This window comes from Mercenaria mercenaria, chromosome 8, assembly GCF_021730395.1.
Source record: "Mercenaria mercenaria strain notata chromosome 8, MADL_Memer_1, whole genome shotgun sequence".
NCBI lineage: Eukaryota > Metazoa > Mollusca > Bivalvia > Venerida > Veneridae > Mercenaria > Mercenaria mercenaria.
Window position 1 is genome coordinate 26,544,252 of NC_069368.1, and position 20,333 is coordinate 26,564,584.

A 20,333-nucleotide genomic window follows, 5' to 3' on the forward strand; every position below is an offset into this window, starting at 1 on the left:
TAAATGGATCACGCTACGCCCCTGTCAAATGTATAAATTTTTGCATACTATGGTGATGAAAATAATATTAGCAATATAACGCTTTCTGGTTGTTTCAGGACACTAAATTTCGAAGCAAAAATAAAAAAAACACAATGCACACCTTGCGAGACCTGTACCACATTATCTGCAAATGACTGACCAATATAAAGTATGTAAAGATTAAAGCATGTAAACAGACGAAAATAATTGTGGGAAGAAAATGGTCTCCTAACCGTTTACTTTTTCCGCTGAATCTGGAAGGATGGTTGACCATTTCTATTTTTTCTGACTTCCGTTAGCTCAAGTCGCCTACTTATTCATATATTTTACACAATAATTACTCGTACGCAGGAATCCTTAGTTCTATAAACACCATGAATAACCGTTTGATTATAAAGGCCTTTAAAGTACATCTACCTATTTTATTTAAAAAACGGACCAAATGCGGAACTATCCCCTGCCACTTAACAAATTGTGGCCGGATTTTTTTCCTCTTGAATAGTTCTGTTGAGTTCAGGTATTTTTAGGTGGGTTGGAATGCATGCAAAATTGCAATAGTGTCAAGTGCCAGAACATACAGTAAAAATAACTGTGGTCTTAGGCCAGGGAAATAACACAGTCTAACGTATTTTTGTATCAATACCATGATCCACCGGGCGAATGCTAATCTAAAAATAGCCAGGCTATCCCTAAGAGAAATGTTAGCACAATATAAACCTGGAATTGGATGCTTATGAAAAATTATATAAATCCTCAAAGCAAAGAACGTGACTTGCATATCGTCAGTTAACAAAAATAACATGTTAAACCTGGTCTATCAGTACACAACTGATAAGCGCAGATAATTCCAGTGGAAGCATCTTTTAATTAATCGATAAGCATAGTGTCCCATACAGTTCAGGCATGATAGTCATGATTGCATTTGTTGAAGGACGCTTCCGCGTAGGAAAACATTTTTTTTTAGTTCTTTAATTACAGTATCTTAACAGCGAATTTCTCTTGGTTGATTTCTATTGCATGGGTTATATCACTTCTAATCCCTTTTTCAGCTTATCGCTGTTTTCTTTTTGTTAACTAAGGACTACTTTCTTATATATTCTTATCTTTTTATTATAAGAATACTTAAAGTTATTTCACACAAACAGTTATTTAACTTAAAATAATAAACAAACACCTGTAGATGAGCGATCATACATAAATATTATCAGCGGACAATAAATACCATCACTCTGTCAAAATTTCGGGAACCAATGTCGACAACTGTCCTAGTGGCACAGATCAGAATTTGGTCGTATGTTTGCCTAATTTTAATTAGCAATACAATGGAAGAAAGGTTCTGCCTTGTGCTAGTAATTGCATTGCATGAATGGATACTTACAGCTCCAGAACGACTAAACCGGGAGAAAAAGGGCTTTTATATAAGTCGGCACCAACAAACTGATGGATTTGAAAAAGGTGCGTACAAAAAGTTCACAACTTGAAAATTACAAAACAGTCAAAAGGTATGGAATTACAAAGTTCGAAATATTTATAGCTCAGTAAAGTGAAGAAATGCATTATTACAGTTCTAGATAAAAACAAGGGAAGTAATTGAAATGTTGTAATCCGGTGACGGTACGTATCGTGCAATAGCATTCACAGACAAGTAAAAAATCTCGAATAACTTTATTAGTACAGTATGTTTTGATGGTTATACTTAAAATGTTAAAATAATAAAGTTGGTATGAAATAAAATCGTAAAAAGAACCCCTGGAAACAGCAAAGAATGCAACCGAGAAGAATAATAGACTAGTAGACGATATTTATGGGCGGGAGTCTATTTTTAGATGATGAATATTCATTTAGTTAATCTCGATTCTACAATATGGCATGTAAGATTTAGGAGTTATATAGTTTAAACTAAATTATTGTTTTTGTAGGTCTGTTTATAACGTAGTTGTATTTCACTAAAGATTGACTTAAAGATGCGTAAAAACACATTGGCAAAGAGGCTATTTGTAATGAATATGCATGAGTACAAAATGGCGGCGCCTACTGGAATTCGGATGCCTTTGATGATACCCTTGTATCCATTACCTGCTCAGTCAAGTGTTACATGTTCACCATAAGTGTTCCTTCTCATCAGAAGGAACAATAATACTTAAAACTATCGCCATGTTTGAGTTCCCACAAAACTTTTGAAAGCTTTAAGTTACTTCGAAGAAACTTACAGACATTATAACAGAAGCGCGGAGCTATAATCCATCCAAATTAAAACAGTTTTTGTTAAACACTAGAGTTTCCTTTTCTCAAATATGAAATCAGGAGCAGTGTTTACTCCTACAATTTCTTTCACAAAATCGTATCCTTTTGTTTCCATGTAACGTTTCAAATCCGGTTTTCCTCCATCCCATTTGTTGTGCTCTATTGAGAACATTTTAATATTGAGCTTGTCCCATGGTAGTGAATCAAGTACACCACGCTCTGCACCTTCAACATCCAGGCTGAAATAATCTATATCCATCTGGCCCATTGCTAGCAATATTGTATAAAGGGGGAAACATTGCACATGGATTAGTTTTTCTGCACTGTTTTTCTTTTTATATCGATCGTCTACAACCTTTCCTAGAACAGCCTTCTTCCCGGTGGTAAATGTTTCCTGAATAAAAAGAAATTATTGTAAATAGGCTGCACTGGCTGGCTTCAACACTTACAACTAAATAGTTTACACTTACCATTTGGATATTTGATAAACCAATAATGTTTAGTAGACATTGTAATTTGTATAAAAATACCACTGAACTAAATTCCTTCTGTCTTGCATCAAATTTCAATAGCATGACTTTCGAGTGTTTTCAACATATCTTCTTAATCATAAAAAAATTAATAGATAAAATGTTCTTAAAATGCACAAAAATCCCTTCATATTTTTTGTTTTATTGCAATTACTAACTATTCAAAGCATTTGGTAAAATTTCGATTTTTACATAAAAGACAGTTATTATGAGACAAAAATTTAATTTCGTTTTTTTTTTCACTATAATCTTAAATTACCATCTAATGGCAATTTTATGTACGAAATACAAACTCCATGTTAGTCATCTAATAACCGTATTGACACAATATACTTGACCTGATAAAAGTGTGTGAAGGCTAAACTTGTGAATAAATTGTGAATATATTGTTACCACCTGGATTTAATATACTTTGGCTGTTAAAAGTGTGTGAAGAATAAATGAATAAATTGTGAATAAAAAGTTACCGCCTGGATTTAATATACTTGGCCTATTAAAAGTGTGTGGATGTCAAATGAATAAATTGTGAATAAAAAGTTACCGCCTGGATTTAATACAGGGCTTTCGGTAGGTTCTGAAACTCAAGAGTCATTGACTCTTCAGCCTAAATTTTCAAGGGTCAAAATCAGATTTTCAAGAGTCAAGATCAGCTTTTCAGGGGTCAAGCTACATGTATACTGTTATTAATGCAACTCCCACAGACTTTATCTAAAACTAGTACATTAGTCATAACAGATTTTCTTAAGTAATTCATATTTTAGTTGTCTTATTTTGCACATTGCCTAAAAGTGGGTGGGGTTTAGTGCTTTGCATGCTTTTATTATCAGCAAATTCTTCTAAATAAGAGCTGCTTTGGCAACAGTGATCATATTTTTCGTAAATGCAGACGTTTTATTGGCTTTTTATTAAGACTGTACTAGAAAAATCTTGTAAGAAATGATAAAAATGTCCGAAAATGGCGGTCTCGAAAACGAGTGACAAATACGGAAAACGAAAGTAACATTTGAAATTCTTGAAAAAATAACTGTTTTAAATTTCATTTTCTTATCATACCACGTATAATTTCTGCTTATTTAATTTGTTTTGGCCCAAACAAAGCCTCGGCAATGATAATAAATTTGCTATAGACCGTGACGGCCGACCGGCTCATGTAATCGTATCGAGCACACAAAATAATTAACAAGTGGCACAAACACGATAATCTAAGGCTGCATTGTTTATCAATTAACTTTTACACATTGATCAATAAACACCTTTGATAATGACAAGGCATATTGTACTAAATACAAACCGCGAGATAATCACGTGTCATTTGGCGCGTGGCGTGACTGACATCTGTCGGTAGCTAATTAACATACGACGCTCCGCCTACTGCCATATTTCCGCTTGTACCGGCGAACAATATTGAAATTCACTGGGATTTTGATTGACAGGGGGCAGAACTATCAAACTCGAGACGCATCAAAGTAAATTTCCGCGAGTCAAGCCGACGCACGTGGCGTAATTTATGCGGGTCAAATACGAGTTTTTCTCGATTTTCGCGGGTCAAAACCCGGGACCTCGGGTCAACCGAACGCCCTGTAATATACTCGGCCTATTAAAAGTGTGTGGATGCCAAATGAATAAAATGAATAAATTGTGAATAAATATGCTGTCATACCCTTTGGATGTAATAAACTTGGACTGTCAAAAGAATGATCAGGTCAAAAGAATTAATTGTGATCATGTAGTTACCGTCAGGATGTGATACAGCTAGGAATATTTAAGGCGTGTGAAAGCCAAAAGAATATAACGTGATTTTGCACTTGGATTGTTAAAAGTGTGTTAAGGCCAAAGGAAAAAAAATGTTTGATTATGTAGTTACCGTCTTGATTTTATTATTTAGACTGTTGAAAGTGTGTGAAGGCCAAAGAAAAAAAATGTTTGAGTATTAGTTACCGTCTGGATATACATTTGGACTGCTAAAAGTGTGTGAAGGCCAAAGGAAAAAATGCTTGATTATGCAGTTACCGTCTGGATATACATTTGGACTGCTAAAAGTGTGTGAAGGCCAAAGGAAAAAATGTTTGATTATGTAGTTACCGTCTTGATTTTATTATTCAAGCTGTTGAAAGTGTGTGAAGGCCAAAGGAAAAAATGTTTGAGTATTAGTTACCGTCTGGATATGATACTTTTAGACTGTTAAAAGTGTGTGAAGGCCAAAGGAAAAAAATATTTGATTATGTAGTTACCGTCTGGATATGATACATTTGGACTGTTAAAAGTGTATGAAGACCAAAGGAAAAGTATTTGATTTGACCACCTGATAAACTGGCCGTCATATGAAAACTTTGCTGGACACCGGGCAACTGCCACTATTAAGATATCTGGAATTTATTTACCTGAGTGAGGGTATACCGCCTATATCAGACCAAAAGTATGTTTTCCGATTGCTTACGGACCTGTCGCACATCTTCGTTTTTTTTTCTTTCGGAAAAATACTCAGAAACGAGGCTACAGTTTATAAATAGATGCAAAATATATTATATATCCCAACGATTACGTAATGTTACAAGCATAGCATAGGAATTCCACATTTATGTAACTTGTCATGATGTAAATATTGCATTCCAATTACAAATTAGCTCAGTGGTAAAACAAACTGATTATGTTCATCAGATCTTTTGCCGTGTGGGTTCGAAACTCATGGCAGTTAATTTTCTTTTTACTTTTGCATAAAAAGATTCCTTCTTTTTCACTATGTTACAATGACAGAGAAATATCCGTGACCGATATGGCAGATGAGAAAAGTTATGTGATATTAGTTAACCATCAAAAAGAGAACAGAATTAAAAACGGATAGGAAAATCAAAAGAAAATTATGAAAAAAATCGTAATGAGGATTCGAACTCATACAATACGATCTGATATTTTCTGTTGGAATCTGCATTCTTCCCGGCTGAGCTATTGTGCAATATACTTATTTGACAGTTAAAATAAAACAAATACTAAAGTTTACTTGTCAATTATTGCACAAGCAATATGAATTGTTATTATATCTATTATCATGAAATGGACGCGTCCTCGAGTTTGCGCGGGAATCACGTTATCATTGGGGATTCGTTTGAATTAATTTTAAAATCACGTGATCCCGAAGGATTTCTGACCGATTACGGAAAAGCGATAAACACGAAAGTAGGACAAAAACACCACCCATGTCAGTCTAAAAAATATAAAAATAATCATTCGTTTCTCTGCAAATGTTCTGACTAAGGGAGTATTGCACGGCTAGCGTTATGTTTTAGTAGTATATTTCAAAATGTGTAGCCTATTATAATATTTGTGTTGGGTTTGTTTTTATTTGTCTTTATTTAGCACCTTTAAAGCAGATAAATTGGTAAACGTCGGGCGCGACGCTCTCTAGTGTTAAGCCCTAGGCGATACTGTATTAACAGGTCTGAAATAACTGAGGTACAATAGGTTTTACTAACATACACTGCACTTCACCCCTGGCCGTATTATATGATAAGTAAATTATACCGAGTCATAGAGAGTCGATATCTAGAGCATAATTTAAATTACAATACAAATATAAGACTGACGAGTAGACATTTATTGTGCATTTCTAAATAAAACAATCAGTTAAGTAAATACATTAACTAATAATCAATTAGACAAAGCATTACTTTATTAAGTACAAGGTGTATAGCCTAATACTTTTAGACAAAACTTTTAAGGTTTAGGAGTATACCTAAAATATACATAGAGTATACATCAAACCACAGAAATATTTGATAAACGAACAGCATCTTTAACAATATTTTTCCAGACCATTACATGTTCTGCCGTACTGTCCCGTACGATGGATAGTAAGTCTTAAAATATTCTGAAAAAGTTGTCCTCCTTTGAAAATGAATGCCATTTGTAAAGAAATAAAAATAAACAATTACTGAAAACTGCGTTCCGCCTAGTTATTTGAAATTTCAACACTTGTACATTATTGCAAATGCATCAAAACGAAATATGTAACAGCTGTTTGAAAATGTTGAATCAAAGGCATTTAACTGTCCGGAAGTGGGACCCCTTTAGGCAGTCCTTTTGCGGAATTCAATATTTATATCAGTATACCGACACTTGTTTCGTAAAGTAATATACATGTTTTACATGCTGTTCAATTTTCATGTCAAACAACTCTTTCTTTCTATGATTTGGTGTTGTTTGAATTCATATTTCGCAAAACGTAAGGCTAAAATATAAGCGTTAAAAATGCGCACAATACATTTATAGCGGACGATTTGACAGGTATTGTGATTACTACGTACATAAGCTGATTATTTAAATAAATAAATTAATAAGTAGAACAGTTACATAAATGTATTAATAGAAGTATAAGCGTTCACAATTAATAAGTAGAACAGTTACATAAATGTATTAATAGCAGTATAAGCGTTCACCATTAATTTTGTTGATCGTACCGAAGAATATTCCTCCGGCCAATAATCGACAACGGTCAGAGTGTTTTTGTGATCGTTTTTCGCCAATTTCTATTTAATTTTAGCCAGTTTTAACAGAATTTTAACCAATCAGAAATTCAAATCTAAAGAAAACTTTTACATGTAGTATGATATAACAATACCTTTCTAAATACAATAAGAAAAATTCAAAATAAAACAAATACCAAAGTTACGTCAGCAATCATTTATATGTGCTAGGGCCCTATGGTTTACAGGTTTACAGGTAAATGATAGACAGCACCAGTAGTAAAGGCAAACACCATTATTTTATACTATCACTTCAAATTTTCAACACCGCATGAGCAATGATATAGCTTTGTAGGACAACATTCGTAACAGATCACATTTGTAACAGATTTCGTACGTATGCGATCGCATTCGTAACAGGTAAAATGTGTTACGAATGTGTTTGTCCAACATGGGGGTTGACATGAGAAGCACATATGTATCATGTTGAGTTTTATACTGCAAATGTTCAATCAGTCGGTTGCCATCGCAACATCATTAAATGACTGCCATAAGCACCATCACAAGTTCGTCGTCATCGACGTCATAAATTATTTGAGCCGCATCATGAGAAAATGGGCCTTCGGGAATCTTCGAGGCTTTGCAACCATTGTGGGCCCAAATCAGGCCCAGATCAGCCTGCACATCCACACAGTCTGATCACGGGAACACACCGTTCTCTGTTATTTCAAAGAAGGCTTATTCTACCTGAATATGGAATTTTCTGACCCTAATTCAGATGCATAAATGCACAGGTCAGCCTGAATATAGACTTTCCGGAAATACACGAAAATGTCCGAATGCCAATTTTCCCGTGACGTGGCTCAATTCTTATTTTCATTTCTGCATCCACTGCCACTACCACTATAATATGATTTGTCCCACGACATAGAAACTTCCTGTTTGTCACCCAACTTGAAACAGCTCTGGATAAGGAAAGATAGCTACACATGTTGACGCCACCGGGTTTGAACCAGTGACCTGAGCCTGTAGGTCTACATTTCAGCTAGTCGAGGTAACAGTAGAAGTAGCTGAAGTTGTAATTATATATAACTTGTCATGGACGGAGTCGTTAGCCTTAAGTCTAGGGGCCGATCTTGTGCTGCGGATTAATGTCTATGAGATTTTAAGAAATTACACTTTATTTTTTATTACCCTCACCCCACTGAGCCCGCCTCAGGGGTAATAGGCCTTCTTTTATTATAATCCCGCCGTGAAATAGCGGAGTTTGTGCGTTCGTGCAGTTATATATAGGTTCTTGTCCTTGGTATAACTTGCCCATGCATAATAAGATTTCAAATTATTTGGTACAAATGATCAGCATGGATAGAAGGTTTGTTGCGATCATGATCCACGTTGCTATATCCAAGATCAAGGTCACAGCTTTGAACTAAGATTTGTTTTGTTATTTTGTTGTAATATATACGTTTGTGTCCAGATCATAACTCGCTTTAGTCAGATTTCCAAATACTTTGGTACAAATAACCACCATTTAGTGACAATCTGTAGTGATCATATTACACTTATTACTACAAAGGTCTCAAAGTCTGGCACCTTGTAGAATGGTTTTGATGAATATTATGTTTGTTTGTTGAATTCAGAGCGCCTGTTTTCAACAGTATTTAGGTAATACAGTTTAGGGCAGTTATAATCTTACCATTGATCCTACAACGGACCAGTCCAAGATGATGATGATGATTATGAAGATGATGATGATGATAATGAAAATAAAAATGTCAATAATATTAAAATCAGTACAACAGTATCTTTGTTAGTAACAGACAACTTCCCAGCTTGAAACAGCACCGATTGGCGAAAATTGCAGACACCAGGCCTAGCAAGAAAACTCTCTTGTTAAATATAATCCAATAGAGTTCACGTCAGGGTTTTAAATGGGACATATTTCATTTGATGTATCAATTGTCGTCAGTTTAAGTTTTTTTTTTATTTTTGATGTTTGAAGCAATGCGAATTGACAAAGATAAACAAAACGAAAACGAAAAACCTATCTTGCAGCGAACCCGCGGACGCCGACGACATCAGGATCAGAACAATAGCCATGAGCAGTCTAAGAATAGTCAAGCTAGTCACTATTTTAAAGTATACATAAATGTATATATACCCGGTGTTCTACGGAAACAAGCTTTTACAAGACTTCTATGTTAGCTGAGAGTGCCTTGATCTTGATTTTAGTGCATTTTATTTGTTGTTGAAGCGATACAACCAGCGATTTACCGATTATAAAAGTTGAACAGGGGTTGCATGTGGTGTGCATCTTCCCCTTTAATCATACATATTCATATGCATTTAGTAAAATTGAAATCTTACAAACCAAAACCGATATGGGAAATTTATAAGTGATATGTACATGTAGTACCATGGTACTATGAACAGACCAGTCATGATAACTGTATTCTTGCCAAGTTTAATTGCCAGATAACAAACCTGTACCAAGATATTAACCTGACCGGAAATATCCCTCTAATCAACAAGAGGGTCGTTATGACCCACTATCGCTCACATGAGTAATACTACATTATACATGTTATTAAATCTGCGATATTTGCCATTTCAGGGGTCCTAACTCTAAGACAAATAGTGTGATGTGGCTACTCTTCGAGGAAAAAAGCAAGATTTTAATGATATAATATTTCAATGCAAGTTTGGTCAAAATCAAATAACAAATGTGATCTCTGTCATGTTTACAATGCTAAAGTCAGCAAATTTTGTCATTTTAAGGGCCATAACTCCAGGACAAATGGTGCTATATAGCTGGTTTTCGCGAGGAACCGAGATGTTATAGATATATAACTTCTATACAAGTTTGGTCAAAATGAAATAATAAATATGGTCCCTCTCTATTGTCTTCACAAGACTAAAATAAGCAAATTTTGCCATTTCAGCCATAACTCCGAGACGAATGGCGCGATATGGCCGTTATTAAAGGAAGTGAGATCGTTCATCAGTTTAATAAAAATTAAATAACAAATGTAGTCTCCATTGTGTTTACAAGGATAAAAACAGTATTGTTTTGCCAATTCAAGGGCCGTATTTCACAGTCAAATGATGCAATGCGGTTGTTTTTGAAAGGAACCGAGATCTTATAGATATATAAGTTGTGTGCAAGTTTAGTCAAAATAAAAAAAAATATGGTCTCTATCGCGTTCACAAGGCTAAAATCAGTAATTATTGCCATCTCTTGGACTATAACTCTAAGACGAATAAGGTGATATGGTTGGTTTTTGAAAGGAACCGAGATATCATAGGTATATATAAGTTTGTGCAAGTTTTGTCAAAATCAAATAATAAATGTTGTCTCTATCGTATTCACAAGAAAAATGTGAACGGACGGACGGTCGGACGACGGACGGCGTACAAAAGATGATCACAACAGCTTACTTTGTCACTTCGTACAAGTGAGCTAAAACATATTACAAATGTGTTTCAGATGTAAAAATGCACTTTTTTGTTCATTTTTCCGATTGAAAATGACATGTGACAAATGTGATCAGATGTCACATCAAAAATCGGCATCGATCACATTTGTCTCAGAAATTGTTACAAATGACTGTGCTTGATTTCTGTTACATATGCGATCTCATTCGTAACACCTGTTACATATGCGATCTGTTACGAATGTGGTCCTACATAGCTTGAACTCTATAACAAATTTATTAAGATATCGATAGAAATGTAAGCGAGATCCGATAAAAACGGTCGATTTCATAAAATTACCAGTAAAATTATGACGTACCGTTTGGGTCAAAAGTCTGAAATCGCTCGAGCGATACCATAATACACGGTTAGCGTGTAAATTTATACGCTTACCGTGTAAATTTACACGCTTACCGTGTATTTCAATCGGTAGATCTATAAAAGTACACGCTCACCGTGTATTTTTACGCGTTTACCGGGTAAAATATACGCTTAGCGTACAAATTTATACGCTTAGCGCGTATCGCTCGCCTGACTTACACTTTTAAATAAATTAGCCAATCAAAATACATGTTACAAAGGAAGATATTTATAAAGTTTATGACTGAATTATTACTTTTAAGGAAACATACATAATATTTTCATGATATTACGAATTGTTTTGCCACTGTAAAGATGATTTCAGTCAAGTAACTTATTCTACAGTATATACGCTTTGATTAAAGACATGTACATTTTTTACCATATCTTACCTGAAAAGCCTGCTTTATCCTTATTTTCGTCAGAAAAGAACAAGCATTTCCAGTCTAATTCCACACATCATACACATATAAAACTTGTACTTTACATTTTAAAATGTCATTTGTTATCATATATCTATTTTTTCTACAACTTCAAATAATATATATATATAAATAATATATGTACATAATTGGGTGGGGGGGGGGGGGGGGGGGCAGAATAGAGCCGCTCCGTGTCACTGAAGTTGCTGTTTTAAGTGATCTACCGGAAATCATTACGTAACTATTATGCAAAATGACATAATAAAACATATGTCACCTAGGTTATCAAGATCCTTTCGAGGTTCCCTAATTAGAGCGGATCATAAAATTTACTGAAGCATATAAGATGGTTTTGATATGACACAATTTAATGCCTTCGGTCATCAACGCCACTATATATGAACGAACACGGATTAATATATCACGTGGCGGAGCTGTCTTGTGAAACGAAATTAAAATTTTCGAAAGATTATTATTATTATTTACCAGATTTTTATAGCGCACTTTTCATCTATAAAATAAACGTTCAAGAGCGCTGAAACAGATATCTAGTATTCTAAAATCTGTAAGAATATATTTGGCAATTTAATGGACATTTATTTTTAAAACGATGAAAGTGTAGTAACAAAAAATGTAAATTCGTTAGATATAAATCAAGGACTTTAACTACTTACTAATAGGAAATACCTAATATCTGGAACAACTGATACCTATTAGACCTTCCTGCTAATATAAATCTATAATTTTTTGTTTCTTATATTTACATGCTGGATCATTTTCATATCGAAAATGTATCGTGCGCGAAGTCATTATCCGTAATTTAATAGATTATAATTATGACAAAGCTGAATTCCGCAAAAAAAATAGAACAAGATTTCAAGTCTAGAACACCCTTCCCTGCTACCCCTCCACCCCCCCCCCCCGCCTCTCTCTCTCTCTCTCCCTTCCTCTCTCTCTCTCTCCCTCTCTCGCCCTCTCTTAAATCTGATCGCTGCCATTTGATATTTTCAAATAAAAACTTTCAATTCTAAGAATCAATAGAAATGATAAATAACAATTTCAAGATGATTACTATTTTTGAATACGGAATGAATTGATCCCCACCTTAGTATAAGTGGATACAAAATGAAAAACTGGACTTAATTGAATATTTCATTTTCAACTTCTACTTTTAATTATATTACAAGTATTTTCCATTTAGGTAATACAAATTTTAGCCATTTCCGCTATGAAATAATATTCTCCATTTCGTTGTATCTATTATCCATTTTAGTAATAAGTTTGTTAGTTACATGTACTTGTGGCCCGACCCATTTGCTTATTTTCTTGGCTGCACATGTATATTTTTGATGTTTGTTAGTATAAATGTAAACAGTAATAAACAATAAAATATTATTAAACTCGAAATTTGATAAAAAAAAATTAAATGCATAATATACATTACCTAGGCTTCGCGCGGCCGGCGACGGTCGCCGGCTACCCAGAAATAAATATTATCCATTTCGTGAATGAAGTTATTCTCTATTTCGTTGTAGTTATAAATTATTATTCATTTCAGTAATAACTTTGTTAGTTACAGTTACAGGTATTACCGGGACTTCGCATAGCCAGTCGTTGGCTACCCAGAAATAAATATTATCCATTTCGTCAATAAAATTATTCTCCATTTCGTTGTAGTTATAAATTATTATCAATTTGATTTATAAGTTTGTTAGTAACAGGTACGCATCATATACATTACCGGGACTTCGCATAGCCAGTCGTTGGCTACCCAGAAATAAATATTATCCATTTCGCCAATGAAATAATTCTCCGTTTCGCTGTAGTTATAAATTATTATCCATTTCAGTATAAGTTTGTTAGTTACAGGTACGCATCATATACATTACTGGGACTTCGCGCAGCCGGTCGTTGGCTACCCGGAAATAAATATTATGTATTATTTCAATGAAATTATTCTCCATTTGGTTGTAGTTATGAATTATTACCCATTTAATGATATACAGTCGTTTAAGAAACTACTGCTGTCTGCATTTTTTCATATGGATCCATACAGAAGACGATCACACTACTGGTCCGCGGTGAATGCAGTCATTTTTGCAGTTCTAAACTAAATTTTGATTGGTCTATTCGCTCGAATTATAAATTTAGAATTGGGTCAACGAAAATACACGTTGAGCGTGTAAATTTACACGGTGAGCGTGTAAATTTACGCGCTTAGCGTGTAATTTATACGCTAAGCGTGTAAAAAACACGCTTAACGTGTAAATTTACACGGTGAGCGTGTAAATTTACACGCCTACCGTGTATTATGGTACCGCTCGAGCGATTTCAGACTTTTGACCCAAACGGTACGTCATATAAAATTTCATACAGCGCGATCGTAAATATTTATTTTTTACTAATCGTAAATACATGTAAAATGTAATGGGCATAAAATTTATACTTAGACTAGAAAAACAAATGGAACAGAAAAATCTTCAATGATGAAAAAAAAAAAAACGACAGCAATGGCAATTTAGCAACTTATTGTAAAAACGTTAGTTGGCAAAAATACTCCTGTTAAAACATGACCTACTTAGCGCGAGCGAGCTTAAACTCTAAATCCCCTACATATTATAGGGAATTAAGAATTTTCATTTTTGTTATCTTTACACAGTGAAATCTCTATATGATCACTTGATAGATTGAAAGATAATAATCAATTCAGATATTACATTAGCTTATTTTCAATTTTAATTTGAGAGACTGCGAATTTGCTTTTTAAGAATTTTCAAAATGGGGAAATCAAACTGTTGTGACACGTAAAGAGGTATATGTCGTTCATAATATATAGAATGTAAATAAAGAAAAGTATATAATACACCTAATTTTAAGATTGTAAATATTGGAAAATATAGTACTTTATAGTTTAAGATTGTAAAAGTTTTAAATACCAGTCTTAAATTCTATGTTATGTGAAATCTTAATATTAACTCACTGCGGGTCTAAAACACTTGCCTGGCACAAATAAAATCTAAAAGCGAGTGGCTGGTATTAATAAGTTTTTATTCTATATCTATTTTATTTATCTGATCATTGACGTTTATTTGCAATATGTGACCGTACAATATATTACCGTTTTGGACGCACGTGCGTACCTAAAGACTGTATTTTTCCCGTATTTTGGCGGTTCAACAGTCCCATGTTAAACATGCGATAAAGCCCGAAACGCGTGAAAATGTTCCGAATGTAAATCGGGTGAAGTAGGCTTTTGGGAAAATACAGAATATTCAGTGAATCATTTTTAATTTAAAATAAAATAGATATAGTATAAAAATGTTATTTAATATGTACTGTACAATACGAGATATATTTGGACTCGTACCAGGCTCGTCCAATATGGTTTTCTCAGCTGGGTACTCGTCCAAATATATCTCCGTTTTTAAAGCATCATGCCTCCAGATTTGGCTAAAAATAATCTTTCCTTCAAATTGAAGTTTGGTCATAATTTGAACATTAGAATATGAATTTTTGTTTCTAAAATATATTAAAAGTTCCAAATCAAGAAAAAAATATGACCGCGCCGGGAATCGAACCCCGGACCGCCGCGGCAATAAAGACATTTTCCCGTCGTCGTGAAGAACGACCTCAAACTAAAGATATTTATAATCACGACAGTTTACATGGAGTAGAAGCGTGACAAACGCTTTTCGATTTTCATTGAGAAAAGTAGTAAAAAACAGCAATTTCTCATGTGTTTCCGTAACATAAAGTTTGTCAGTAATTAAGTTTTAAAGCCTTCTTAAGAAATATAGCATTTATTTCAAGATATCTAAAAAGTATTTTTTTGTTGTTGTTGTCGAACGATCTGGAGGCATGCTGCTTTAAACAGCCTTATAATAACAGATCTTATCTGCTATAATACTTGATTTTTTAAATCCATTTTGACCAGATATACGTTAGTGTTGTTTTGCTTTTCAGTTTTTTTAAGATCATTGTTTTGTTTTTCTTTTGCACTTTTTAGGCCTTTAAAAATCTAAGATTAATTTCAACTTCTCGGTTTTTACACGTCTTATATTTTTACACGTCGTATTTATTAACTTATTCATAACTATGCGTTATGTGTAAATTAATATAATTGTAATATTTTGTGATAGTTTCTTATAGTTCAAATTTGAATGGTCGTGTACTGATTTTATTTGTGCATTGAATGTAATATTGTACATGAATGAGACGTAAATAATGATTAATATAATACATTTGCCTTTGGTTGATATTTATGGTCACACTGTAACACATGGCATACAAGATAACAACGAAGTAACGAAAGTTGATACATGTATGATTGTTGTCATGCTTGCCCATACGACGGTGTAAATATATGGAACGCCGGCACTGTCTTTTGTAATCATTAAAATCTATTTTTATGTTTGTTTTCTATTATATTATGTACCGAATCTTTACATGATGTGCAAACATATTTATATCGTTATATGTTGATGCTTTTGTAATAATATTATGATATATTTGGTTATATTATGTAGATACATCTTTAGATTATGTTGCCAACTTAAAACATTATGTGCATTCTTTACTATATTATGTCCATACTTTATTACATTACATTGTGTCCGTTTTATATAATATCATATCATATATTATTTACATCACGTGCTTTTATCTTTACAGTTTGTGCATCTTTTAGTCACAGGCCATCTTTTACCATATTATGTGGATAAATAGTTTCTATTATATTCTTTCTATAACTGTCTTATATTCTGTAACGAAGTTATTATATCTTTTACAAAATTTGTTATGTAGTGGTAACTGTATTACTAGACTAGCCACTAGACTGATAATAACTATATTTCTATATTTTTCCCTTTTTGGCAAATTCAGTTTCATAGAGACAAAGCCAGTCTATTTTAGAGATTTTCACACAGGACTGATGTTGAAATTATCATATGATATTGGACATAGGATATAGACTGGCTCAGTTCACTACATTCAATCATTAAAATGTAAAAAGATATATCATAGTCTAGGAGCTAGTCTACTGTATTACGATCTAGTGGATATTTTCATTTTTTTTTCTCAAAATAATCGGCGCTAACCAGCGATACAATCCTTATCTTGGGACTGATTACACGAAACAGGAAGTGACTACTTGGTATTAAATGTGAAGTAGTCCAAAATGTAGTTCCATGTTGCTGATGAAATCTGGTATAATGAGTCATATGAGGATGTGACAGTTATATTTTTGGCTTAGTTTTATTGCTTAATGTTTTGAAAAAAAGTCCAGACCATTTTCATTGTGAATTTCCTGGAATAAGTTTTATTCTTTGAGAAAATGTCTACATACGCGTTATTGCTAAACGGCTATTTTCATGGAGGTATTTTTTGAGGATGATGTTTCTCAAAACAGATTATTTTTCTTATATGTAACATAACATGTCAATATTTTCTATTTTTGATAAGAACACATGTCATTCTAAATGACCATATATGGTTATCATATCATTGAAATACTCTAAAATGCTGAAAATGAGGTCTGACTATTTTATTGTTTATAAATATGAAATAAAGAATGAACTGAAATGGTAGAATGTAACCTCTTAACGCCTTTTCCGTGACAACTATGACAAAAAAATCAATAATCGTCAGCTAGCTTACTTGTTTGCATATTAATACCTTTATTAAACTTTAACAAATACATGTAGACATTGTAACAATAAGTTTTTAAAGCATTCAGGACCGTGTAAATATTAGACTGTTTGCAAAGCAAGCCAGTCTATTACAGTCCATAAAATAAACAAACGTGTTTGTAAACATGGACGGATCCAAACGGAAGGGGAAGAAGCATATTATAGAAATATTCCGATGGCAAAATACAATACATATCCGTAGCCCTGACCAACCTATAAACCGGGCAAGTCTATTTTATTAGTACATCAACACGGCTGACCCATTTAAACGAGCTGTAATAACCCGTTTAAGTTTGCACCAATATAGGAGAGATCGTGTTTGTATACAAATCCGTTGATTTGAGTAAAGAATCATTCAGCATGTCTGTTTTTCTAATGAAAATACAGCCGTTTTTCGTAATCTACCATACAGTGCGTCATACAGTACATCGAAATAACGAAGATTCCACGCACTGAATAATAACAAATTAAAAACAAATCTGCGAATATTTGAATTCCACCTGTTTATAAACCCATACAACTGCGCTCCTGCATTGTAATTTTCACGACCGTGCTCTTCTCACACAGTACACATGTTTATTTCCGGTTTACACAATATCAACTTTCTTCTAGAATCACGATGAAATGGGAGGCCGACACAGCGTTATAATACTTTTTCATATTCTCCAATAACATGTAAGGTAGATAAATGTCCTTTTATACGCATAGAAAATTTTATTCAACATGAAGCAGCGTTCATAATATGTATTATGCTATAGGGTGGGTGGGGTACTGCATATACCGCCAGCCCGCGGTATAAATTTAGCCCCGTTAAATCCACGAGTCTTGAAACTTTGACCCCATCGACCGCGTTATAAAGGGGTTTCAGTGTATTAAAGCAGTCTGAACGATAATGTATGTTACAGAATTATCTTTAACAGAATTTCGATTAATTAGGTAAATATGTATAATTGCTCAAACAAGAAACATAATGTATTGTCTGTTTATTTATAATAGTAGAAGAAACTGCTTACATAGTAAAATTAGATAAATTTAATGATACTCACAAGTGAAGGATATTTATTTGTAGAAAGGCAAGCATTGAGAGAATATGCTTTTCTGTGTTTCTGTCGCAGTAAACCGTATGTTGTAGGGTTAGGTTCAATAATAATCCCAGTCCAGTTGCGGTACCGTTCAAGAAACAAACTGTTCGATAAATGTTCTCCATCGAAAGCTCCACAGTCGATATAAAATCCATTTCGCTGAAGTACAAGACTTATATCCATTAACAAATTTCATAATACTTAACATTAATTTTATTAACTACATGTGTAAAAGAAGCAGGTAGACTTTAAAGAAATATATTTTTGTATACATTGCTTACCAGATTTATATCTACTACAATAAGTCTTAAAGAGCCAAAGTTTAAGATATTTATTTTTTTATATAGGCATTACATTTTATTTTAATTGGATTTCTATTCGCAAGTTTACTTTTCTGTTTTTCTATATTATTGAAAGATCAGCGGTATAAACTTACCTTTTGTTTCAAATACTCGTCTATAAACTGTGTTTGCCCGGGTGACGGATTCTGTATTTCAGGATAAGTAAGGTTGTACGGTAGCATAGACGGAGGTTGTACATAATACTTCTGCAGGATAGATACCAACGTTCTATCGTTAAAAGCCACCTTATCCCTATTCAGTTTTGACATTATGTCTAAATAATTTATATTTTCCAATTGTACTGATTCCATCATGTTTTTATAATTTATATTTTCCCACTGCGAAGTTTCATTTGCCACACAAATCCGTTTTGATATCATAACTACCAAGACAGCCATCACTAAGATTATTAAACAAAACCACAGTTTTTCTTTAACACTCTTCTTGCGGGAAAATAAAGTTAACATATTTTAACTCCTTTTTGAAATCGTGGTGATTTTCTTATAAAGACAGATGAAACGTCCAGTAATGTTAACAACCAAGTTATAGGTTTAATTGTATTTTCAGTCCATTATATTCGTAAAATTGTGACGTGCACCAGCGTGTAGAGACTTACACTAAGCCTAATCCTGTCCATGTTATATGGTATTGTTATATATTATATTATGTTTGTACTTGCTTAAGGCATTGTATTTACATGCTTTATGCAATAAATCGAAAATGAATTGAATTGAACTTCTATAATAGGAATCATTTTGATACTATTGTGTGGCTTAATCTGGACAAAGAATACTTTTCCTTTGAAACTGATTTGTATTTCTGCGGTGTACACTTACGGGGTGTAAACTGTGCAGCGTATAGCTGTTTTAATTGTATTCTGTTTGAAATATTACAGTCTGATAAATGTGATTTTTTCATCTGTAAGGTATTACTATAGTTACTGGAGATTTGAACTTTAGGGTAGGACTCAAAACAGACTATATAGATTATGGTACGAGTATCCATTTTCTTAAAGACGCACAACAAAATAACTGTATCCTTTTGTATTTCCATGATAGTAATTGTACATGCTTTGCATAAAGTAAATAAGAAATATCAAGTGTCTAGCTGCAGCTTGACAGTGACATATATTATATTATTACTTATTACATACTCGTTCTACTCCCCGTTAAGTTACACTGGTACCGGAAACGTCAATATTTTTCCATACACTGACGCCTGAATTTCATATCGGGTGCGTGACGTAATTCAGTGTGTGTTGTTGCACTATTTTTTTCTATTTAGTTCAGTATTGTCAATCCTATTCAAACTATTGAACATATTTATGATATTTACATATTTATACGTGTAGATGCGTATGTAATAAAAAGGTTATTATCTTTGCATCGGGAAATATTTCCGATGAAGAACTCGAGCATATTTCCCGATACAAAGCTAATAACCTATAATATTATATACCCTTCTCATATGCGCTCATTTGACTGATCGAAAGGGGTGCACGCGCGGGTCCGCAAAAAGCGATATTGACCCGCAAAAGTGATAATGACTCTTGTGATATCATTTTTCTTATGTGTATGACAAAAGACAAAAGAGTACATTTGAGAAGGGCATATAACATAATTATTATAGCCTTATGTTTCGGTCAATATCAATATTACAGGTCCGTAAAACACATATTGACCTCAACATAAGTCAATAACTGTATAAGAATG

At 33.5% G+C, this 20,333-nt stretch overlaps 1 protein-coding gene across 1 annotated transcript; it reads right to left on the reverse strand.

Annotated features, from left to right (window-relative positions):
* Positions 1-1,107: 1,107 nt before the first annotated feature.
* On the reverse strand, positions 1,108-19,978 carry LOC123565810 (protein Star-like). Its single transcript, XM_045359593.2, has 3 exons — positions 18,717-19,978; positions 18,245-18,439; positions 1,108-2,659 (listed from the first exon to the last, which is right to left on the reverse strand). Exons 1-3 carry the CDS (start codon positions 19,086-19,088, stop codon positions 2,294-2,296), a joined length of 933 nt encoding a protein of 310 aa, XP_045215528.2. The 5' UTR covers positions 19,089-19,978; the 3' UTR covers positions 1,108-2,293.
* Between the last annotated feature and the right edge of the window lie 355 nt (positions 19,979-20,333).

What these genes read in the sequence shown, in the direction of transcription:
- LOC123565810 (XM_045359593.2), bottom strand. Translation starts at nt 19,088, where the DNA reads ATGTTAACTTTATTTTCCCGCAAGAAGAGTGTTAAAGAAAAACTGTGG. An exon ending in ACGAGTATTTGAAACAAAAG is followed by an intron (nt 18,440 to 18,716) that starts GTAAGTTTATAC and finishes CTTGTACTTCAG; the next exon opens with CGAAATGGATTTTATATCGA. An exon ending in CAAATAAATATCCTTCACTT is followed by an intron (nt 2,660 to 18,244) that starts GTGAGTATCATT and finishes CTTTTTATTCAG; the next exon opens with GAAACATTTACCACCGGGAA.